The 9,311-nt window shown below is 33.6% G+C and overlaps 1 protein-coding gene across 1 annotated transcript; it reads right to left on the bottom strand.

Moving 5' to 3' along the window:
- Nucleotides 1-2,911: 2,911 nt before the first annotated feature.
- LOC115981783 (bifunctional 3-dehydroquinate dehydratase/shikimate dehydrogenase, chloroplastic-like) lies at nt 2,912-8,929 on the bottom strand. The gene is made up of 10 exons (XM_031104134.1): nt 8,338-8,929; nt 6,786-6,891; nt 6,150-6,368; nt 5,490-5,836; nt 4,749-4,812; nt 4,494-4,602; nt 4,210-4,359; nt 3,961-4,109; nt 3,706-3,868; nt 2,912-3,207 (listed from the first exon to the last, which is right to left on the bottom strand). The coding sequence occupies exons 1-10, from the start codon at nt 8,553-8,555 to the stop codon at nt 3,164-3,166; spliced, it is 1,569 nt and encodes a 522-aa protein (XP_030959994.1). The 5' UTR covers nt 8,556-8,929; the 3' UTR covers nt 2,912-3,163.
- Nucleotides 8,930-9,311: the final 382 nt, after the last annotated feature.

The raw sequence follows: 9,311 nt of genomic DNA, 5'->3' as shown, positions 1-9,311 counted from the left end.
TATTATTATTATTATTTTTTTCTATGAAACAACCTAACTACTAAACACACACACTTAATTACACTCTTTCACCAAATTCAAACACATCACTTATCCCAATTTCCAAAAAAGCATATTATTATTGGTACAAGTGAATTGTATTGTTTTGTTGTAAACCTATTTGAAAGAAAGTGTATACAAGAAGATGTTTATTATGCTTTGCCCCCTCCTCCCAAAGAATTTAGCATGCTTTTATTTATGTAATATTTTGAATGTATATGATCTATTATTTATTAGGTAGAAACGTGTATTTATTTCAAAGTTATCTGATTGTTTTCTAAAAGCTTTTATAACTCAACTGACACATCTTGATACTTCAAATGGAAATGTTCAAGATTCAATCCCCTTCCTTCAATTTAACTAACAAATTATCAACAAATAACTTCCTCCACATAGTTTATCCAACAACACTTTTGCACTCCTCTTGTTCACCTGTATTAATTCTTGATTATCAAAATCTTCCTAAAAAGGATCGACAATGTTTTTCATTAATCTTTCCAAATTCATATTAACTTTATCACCAACGAAATTTGAGAGAAACCTGTTAACTCCAATGAAATCATAGTGCTGAATGTGTTTAAGTTTAAGCTTTGGGAGATTGAGACTTTGTTTGTCAATAGAGAACTCTTTTACTCTTGAACAAATCAATTGTTCATCAATATATATGTTGGATCCACAATTGACATCATTTTTATTATATATTAGCAATAACTTGTAACTCAAGTGGAAAAAGTTTTGTGAATTTTTTTTGGGTTACTATAGACTTATTTTTAAACTATTAGCTTTAAATTTTGGATTACTTCATGCCATCTGGACAAGTTCTAGCTTCTATGAATAGGCCACCATGAGGACCCCAAAATCAAACAGGTAGTTTTTGCATTTTTAATTTTATTTGACACGTATAAAATTAAAAATCTGTTACGAATCCAGAAACTACCTAACCATTTTGCCTAAGCATCTTCCATTCAAACCTCCAGGTCTTATCCTGAATTTCGGATAGCCCTCTCTAGAGTCTAGAGAGGGCAGAAAAGTTGTTTGCTACTGTCCCTGTTCTCTTTTTCTTTTTTCTTTTTCTTTTTTTGAATTTTTAAAATTTTGAAAATAGATATACTTAGTTTACATTTGGCATGAATAAAATTTACAAACTTATTTTACTATTTAGCTTATTTTTTGTATTATTTATAGGTTCCATTGCACTTTTTGATACTATTCATGAGTTCCACTGTACTATTTCAGCTAACTTTTACCTTTATTTATAAAACTTTCAGTAAAAAGTTTTCAGTTTCAGCAAAATAAGCAGATTTCAAATGGAACCTCAATTGATTAATGATTTATAGTTTTCCAGATTTGTAATGTATTATATATATGCATTCAACAAATCAGTTTGAATGTAATATAAATAATCAATAATTTGATATAGATATGTCCAAAACCTTGTAATTCAACTGATATTTCTTAGTATTTCTATTGAAGATGTTTATGAAAAAAAGTAACAATGCCAGGAATTAATTGAACATTAGGAACGCATGATTACTTCTCACTCGAGTTGTGGGAGTGTGAGAACTTTGAATAATACAATTTGTGAGGAACACTTTTGACCTCTGTTTCATTATGTAGATTAAACATACAGAAGCCTCATCTAAAAATTCCCAATTAGAAACGGTCAAAGAGCAATCCTTTCCCTCTAGTAGTCTAGTTTGAAGGGAGAGGAGGGAAGAGTGCCAAGGTCTGTTAGTCTCTCCAAAGTTGTTTTAGCTCAAGTTTGGGAGGTGATATTTTGCATCACGAATATACGTCACAGAATATACTGGGGTATTAGTATATATTATCGTTATACAAAAATAAAAAAAATTTCATGTTCGGAATCTGTTTTTCTTTGAATGAAAATTTATTAAACCATTTACCTAAAAAAATATTAAACCAGAAGCACAAAAAATGATGGAAAGAATGAAAATTAATTTATTAAATTTACTTGAGAAAAAAAGAGAGAGAGTTTATTGATCCAAAAGTGCAGGAGAATATAATTTTTCATATGCCAGTTAGTTTTAGGCGACTTGTTCTTTGCTAGCCCAAATTCAGGCTTTTCTGGCTAAAGTCTACAGAAAGTTCACTCTGCCTAAATCAAGTTGGGCTACAGATTTAGGCCCAACGTTCACTTTGGACCAGAAGATAGTGGATTGACTTTAATTTGTGATCAATCTTATACGTTATTTTTCGCTTTACCTAAATCAGGTTGGGCTAAAACCTCAGGCCCAAAGTTCAATTTGGACCAGAAAATAGCTGTTTAACTATAGCTTGTAATTTATCTAATTACATTAAAGCCCATATTTCATTGCATGATAAAAATCTTCTATTTGGCTTACAACAAGTGGAGGATGCAACAAGTTCTCTCTATAAAAAACAATCGGGTAGTGCTATTTGAACCTGTTGTCCTTGCCAAAATAAAACACTACTTTTGAGCTTCAAAGTGAATGACAATCCTTCTTGCCTTCACTTTAGGAACAGTTTCTATATCAAGTCATCTAAGAATCTAAGAAAAAGCATTGGTATTCTCACTTATTTGCCTTACACTAGTATCTGAAACTGAGCCAGCATGTTAAGATACTCTCAGCAAGGTGGGTAAATTTTGCTATCCCTAAATTGTTATTTTTTTAGAGGAGTCAAGTGAAACTGTGGAACTATTACACAAAAAGGTAACTTGGTAAAAAATCACACTACAACAGAGGATTATTCCTCACAATGGGAAAACAAATTCACTTCCTGTGGATTGATTCACAGTTCAAAAAAAGTTCAAAATTTGAAGCTCTCTATGTCATACCATGTAGAACTGGATATTTGTTTTGATGTCAACAACACTTGTCCAAGTTGATTGTTTCACATTAAATCTTGGTCCACATTGATTATTTTATATCAGAATAAGTTTCATCGTTCACAGTTTTGGTTCATTAGTTTGATCCTGAGAAATTCACAAAGCATATTATTTTTCTTTCTTGGTCTCAGAAAATATTTTTTGTGATTTTAGCATATCCAAATTTCTTTGTGATCAAGTTTGAATTAATAAAGAAATGGAAGCATGAGATACATATAACAAATTAAAACATTTTCTGTGTAATGCAATACATCATCAGAACTTTGCTAAGATGATGTCCCGCATGAACTCTTCAGGTGCTGCAAAACAGAGGAAGCCAAAGGGTGTCAGATTGCTCAATCATGTTAGGAAACCTGAAAGTCCAGATTGACATTAAGAGTTCTCTCACCAGTAAATTGATAAGTGGCATAAGTTTTAGAATATCATACAAACCATTTATGGGGCTTGATTTAGAATGTTAGATTGCATAAGACTTCAAGATGTCAAGTAGGTGCCATGACATCTTTCCTATGGTTTTTTTTTTTTTTTTTCTTACAAATGTAACCATACAATAGCACTTGGCACTTGAATAATACTTGCTAGGAATTATGGATAAGCTACAAGCTAGATCTTCCGCTATTTCCAGTCTCAATAATGTAGTTAATACTGTTAATTTGGAAAGTTTTAAATACTTTTTGCATGGAAGTTCACATGTTGCAGTAGCAAGGACAAGAATTTCAACAGAAAAATTAGAACCTAGGAACTTATGGACACAAACACACAGTCTAGCCTCTGAGCAGATAAAAGTCAAGAGATACCTTCTTTTCCTGTAAAGAGTTTGAACTGGCCAATGGCCTGCCGGAGGAACATTTCAACTCCGCTCACAATGATGGCTCCTGCAGCCTCAGCATCTTTTAATAGTCTGGTCTTTCTTGGTGTGTAAACAGAATCAAAGACAAGCTGGTAATCCTGCAAGGTCACCTAGAAAAGCAAAAAAAATAGTTTTAATAATCGAAACCAAAATTGAAATGTTATTCAAGTAAATAATAACTAGTAAGGATAGAGTAGTGGACCTCAGCTACAGGAATTCTATCTGTGTTTGGATGCATTCCCAGAGGTGTTGCATTTGCAAGGATTGCCCCTTTCTCTGGATGGAAGTTAAATACCTCTTCAAAAGGCCGAGCTTCACCAGATACCTCATGAGCAAGAGTCTTTGCTCTCTCTTTTAAACAAATGATGAGAATTAGGAAAACAGGTTTAGAAAAAAATATACAAATCAGCTTCTTAGTTACTAAATCATTGTAGAGCTAAGGTTAACATACCAAAATCAATGTCGAAAATGACCACCCGAGCTCCTCTGCTTTTGGCACCAACTGCTAAGGCTCTTCCTGCACCTCCAGCACCAGCTAGCACAAATTGTTTTCCAGCAAGAGGTGAATCGAAAGATGTTTCCCCATTAGTGTATCCCTGATCTGTGATATCTCAAATGCACAAATTTTGGTATATCACTTTCTAGAATTTATCAATTGTCAATGAAGAAAACCGATTTTGTAGAAAATTCAAAACAACTCTGAAGGTAAAATTATAAATATTGTTATGCCAGTACGTTTCAGAGCATCTTCAATTGCAGTTATTGACGCCTCGCGGTCTGTATTATAGCCAACCCATTTCCCATCACTTGGCCTCCTTATAATAGTATTGACAGCACCTATTGCCTGATAAAGCATGTGAAAATGATTATTTCATCAACCATGCAAACAATCATCCATTGGGAACATGATGAAGACAGTGTAAGCAATTCTACGAAATAAAAATACCCCAAAATAATACACAAAAATTAAGAATGGTGGATTAAGCCAACCTTCGCAAGTGGATGGACTTCATCGCAAAATTCAACTACAGCTTCTTTGTATGGAAACCCAACACTATATTCACATGAATCAAGAAAATGAGAGGTTATGCTATGAGCACCAGAAACACACACACACACACAATTATTGTATAGCATTGAAAATTAAAAACACTTTAACTAAACGAAAGCTATTCTAAGTTAACCAAAAGCTAGTGAGAATAAGGGCAAGTAGGCTTCATTTCATTACAACAGCCTTTAATATTTCTAAACTGGACAAAATCAAGGAAAGGCTGTATACGTTGTGAGAGAAGATAAAAAGAAAAGTCTAGGATTGACAGACTTCAGATGCAAATAGTTATACACTCTTCTTATATTATAGCGCACCAAAACGGAAACGGCTGGTAATAGCATCTCACTGCCTCTGGAGGCAAAATACTTAAAAATTGAGCCCAATTTTCCTTATCAATGAAGGGTTTTCAGAGCACTATCTAGACCCAATCCTGATGTCGCAAAATTGGAAGGTTACCAATTAGTTGCCAGAGTTTGAACAGCTTACAATGGCTGGTTCCTCTTGTGAAAAGAGAGCTGGTAAGATGACAAGTTTGAGCAAAAACAAACATAACACATCAATAACATTACGCGTTCTAAATGATACATCATCCAAGCCATACAAATTTAAAGTATCTTTCTTTTTGTCAGCCTAAAATATATTTTTAATAAATTAAAATGTAATATATGCTTGTGGCATACCTGAATCCAGCAAATTCAAATTCAGGGCTAGAATAGACACTAAAGAAGTCCTTGAGGTCATCAACAAACATTGGGACATATATTGCATTATATTTCACACGCCTGAAAGTGGGATTATGCAATAGAGGGCCTTTGCTGTGGCCAACTGGTTTGGAAATGAGCCCAAAAACTTTAGTATCTTCATCAATATCTTCAATTTTATAAGCCTGTCTAAGGTTTTCCAAAGTAGGCAGTCCTGGAACTGAGCTTCCTTCCATAGATCCATAGACCAGAAAACCACCAAATTTTGGGCACAGTATCTGGCTTATAAGACCTCTTTCACCTATTGAGTATGCAATTAGTGGAACCTGCATGTAGTAGCCAGAGCTGATCTCTCAATAGAGAAAATATGAATTTACAAAAATTCCAAAAAACTGAGCAATTTCACTACTTCGAAAATTTTCATTTGAAAATCAACTTACTCCATATGTTGTTGTTGTCTGATTTTTTTATCATATATTTGAAACATTTCCCTTTACCTCCTCTCTTCATTTTCCCTTTCATTTTTTAGTAATTTCTTTTACTTTTAAATTTTGTATGAAATGTACCACTCTTTTTCAGTTTAAATGGTAAATCACTTAAACAGAATTTGAAGGAAGATAGGCTACTATCACGAGATACCTGGCAATGTGAGAGAAGATGAAAAATTCTTGATATTTCTGTAATATTAGTTGCATTTATGACAAGTTTGATAATATCTGCTCCAGTAGATTGCATGCTCGTGACAAGACAGTTCAGATCTTCTTCTAAAGGGGTCACACCATTCACATAGCATGATACAATAACTTTGCTACCACTGTGACAATTCATTTTCAGTTCTTCCATAAGATTAGAAGCCACCTGAACAATCATATGACTCAAGTCAGATGAGATTCCAGAATCAACAAAATATTTCGATCTAAATAAATATGATGAGAAAAATAATTCTCAATTATTTCAAATGTCTACTCCTGCAAGATGTAGAAAGCAATGATAGGCCACTGACAGAGAAACTACACATGGCAGTGTGGCCATTTAACGGTTCTAAAGTAATCATCATGGAGCAGATGTCATAGGTTTCAAATCCTATCATTCATATATATATATAATATATATATACTTATAGCCTTATAAACACATAAGCAGATGATTTAATGGCATACAAACCAAAAAATGAATTGTGAAAAAAGGCACGCTAGAAATGTTGACAGAGCATAATCAAGAATTGAATAACTCCTGCACACACTTCCATGTTGAATATTAATTTCAAAACACAACCTTCAGCTCAAAATCAATGTAATCAGCTCCCAGTTCTTTAGCCATATGAAGAGTTTCCAGCCGTGTATGCTCATCACCTTCATACTGACCACCTTCCCACTTTGGCCTTGGAGAAAAATGGTACATAATTAGGATAGATGCGAAAATTAACATTTATTTGGTAAGAAAATGATATATGTGTGTGTGTATTTATTTATTTATTTTACATATATATATATATATATATATATATAAGGCCTTCTCTAGTTTGATGAATATGTTCCTTCTGATTTACAAGGGAGAGAAGAAACAATGAGGAACCAATCATCATGGTAGTCTTTCCTTGTTAACCTTTGAACTTTCTCATCCATGTCATTTTTCCTTCTTTTGTTCCTGTTTTCATGACTTGAAACAATAGAGAATCTTGCTAAATCACTAGTGTATTTTACATGTGAGGACTAGTAATTTCTCCAACATATAAGTTAGAGCACAACACTACTGCCTTCCACCTAACAAACCTAATGCCAAGCTTTTAAAATCAAAACAGGAACTTAACATTGCAGAGGCAGAGGAATATAGATTAGCATCTTAAAATAGTCTTTTTAGCTTCTCTGTTGGTCCAGTTACTACCTATACCTACGAGTCTGCCACATTTTTTACAAAAAAAGATTCACCACACACTGCTTCTTACTTCACAGATAATGAGTTCCAGACAATTGAATTGAATGATTTTGGCCAGTAAATTTCATTATCATTTTTGTTGCGTTTGAAGGACGTTGCAAATTCCAGACAAAACGACAGAGAGCTTGCAAGTAAACTAGGGATTAAAAAAAAAAAAAAAAATCTAGGTTGAAATGTTGTGCAATTGGTCTATTAGGGGAAATTCATGAGATGATGAGTCTTAATCCATCATTTTTGGATGCAGATCCAATTACACTAAGAAGGAACCAAATCTATACAACTAATAAAATAAACAATATTTTTATGCATCTGATAAAAGAAAATTTTACAAGAGCAGAGCTTGTCCTCTCCATACAGCAGTAATATGAGCATCCCCGTAATGATTTTGGCACTTAATTAGGCTTCTACAGTCACCGGTATGTCACGACAACACAGGCAATTTTTGAAATATTTTAACATGACATAGCAGGTATGATACGGTACGGCAGCCTAAAGAAGTGTCCAGTGCTTCCTAGTTAGGCTTCCACCTAATCAACCTATAGCTACAAGATAGTAGTACTTGTGCTACTGTTAAACCATTTTATATGAATGATTTTTAGAGTCCACTTTAAAACACTAGCAATGGAACCCACAGAGAGTGCCAGTAATCAACTTGTGGTTTTAAATTTTTAATTGTGAGCTCTTTTTCCACCTTTCAATCATATTCTAACAACATTTCTATAAGCCTAAGAATGATAATTTCACTAAAAGGATTTATATCACATTTGACTCTAACTCAAACTAGCAAACTCCAAGAATAGGAATTAAAAATATATACACGTACTTTTTGAGCTAGAAAACAGAAAAAACTGAAAAAGAACAATTGAGTTGGGAGTTAAGTTATGAATATTACCGGTACACGATGAGCACTGGCAATGGCTTCTTTTTGAGTATGGTTTCAAGGTCTTGGCGAGGCTGGAAGTTCTTAATATAGTCCAACCTGATTTCAACTAAATCAGCACCTTGTACTTTTGCCTTGTGCATGTCAGTCATTATTTGCTCCACAGTTTCAGCCATTAATGGAGCACAAACCAGAGTTGTTTTGCTGACCATCATTCCAATACTTCCCATTTTGGACAAACAAGAACGAGTCAAATGCTAAAATGGATTGAATTGTGGTGTTTTTATATATAGCAAAAGGGGTACTATTGTGTGGAAAAAACTTCGGGAAAAAAAGAGTGAAGGAAATAATGAAGCTTGCAGATTTGTACTACTTAATATTTATCAACGCTACCCCTTTGAAGTAAAAGATTAAATGGTGAAAACTTAAAACAAAAACAAAATGAGCTAAAACCGATCAAACACCGACAAAGGAGTAGTGCAATCAAAGAACACAGCGTGGTTGGTGGTTCTTATTTAAGACCCATTCGAAGATAAAAAAAACAGAGACGACAAATCCAGCTACAACTCAAACAACATAAGCGAAAAAAATAAATAAATAAATGAAGTTGCACAGATAGATTGCGTGTCAGAGAATATATAGGACGAGGGTTGGTGAAGTGAGAAGAAACTATTGGTAGTAGATAAGGTTTGGTGGCATTTACAGTTCACATTACACTACCATAATTTTTCATGTAGACGTTAAAATTTTTGGGAAAATTCAAGTGGGATCAGCCAATAAGGACTGATTTATGCTAGAAAGTAATAAAGAATAATAAATACTCAATTATGACATGTTAATTACCTTAATGCCTCAGAGATTTTGGTGATAAAAGCTAGAATTAACAAAACTCAGGAATTCTCTTGGGTTTGAAACTTCATGCCTGTATCTTAGAGTCGAAAGAGATTTCTCCTTATATTAACATGGTATATGTTGGACTGGAATAC

Source organism: Quercus lobata, chromosome 3, assembly GCF_001633185.2.
Source record: "Quercus lobata isolate SW786 chromosome 3, ValleyOak3.0 Primary Assembly, whole genome shotgun sequence".
In the NCBI taxonomy this organism is placed as follows: domain Eukaryota; kingdom Viridiplantae; phylum Streptophyta; class Magnoliopsida; order Fagales; family Fagaceae; genus Quercus; species Quercus lobata.
This window is presented reverse-complemented; position numbering and strand designations above follow the sequence as displayed.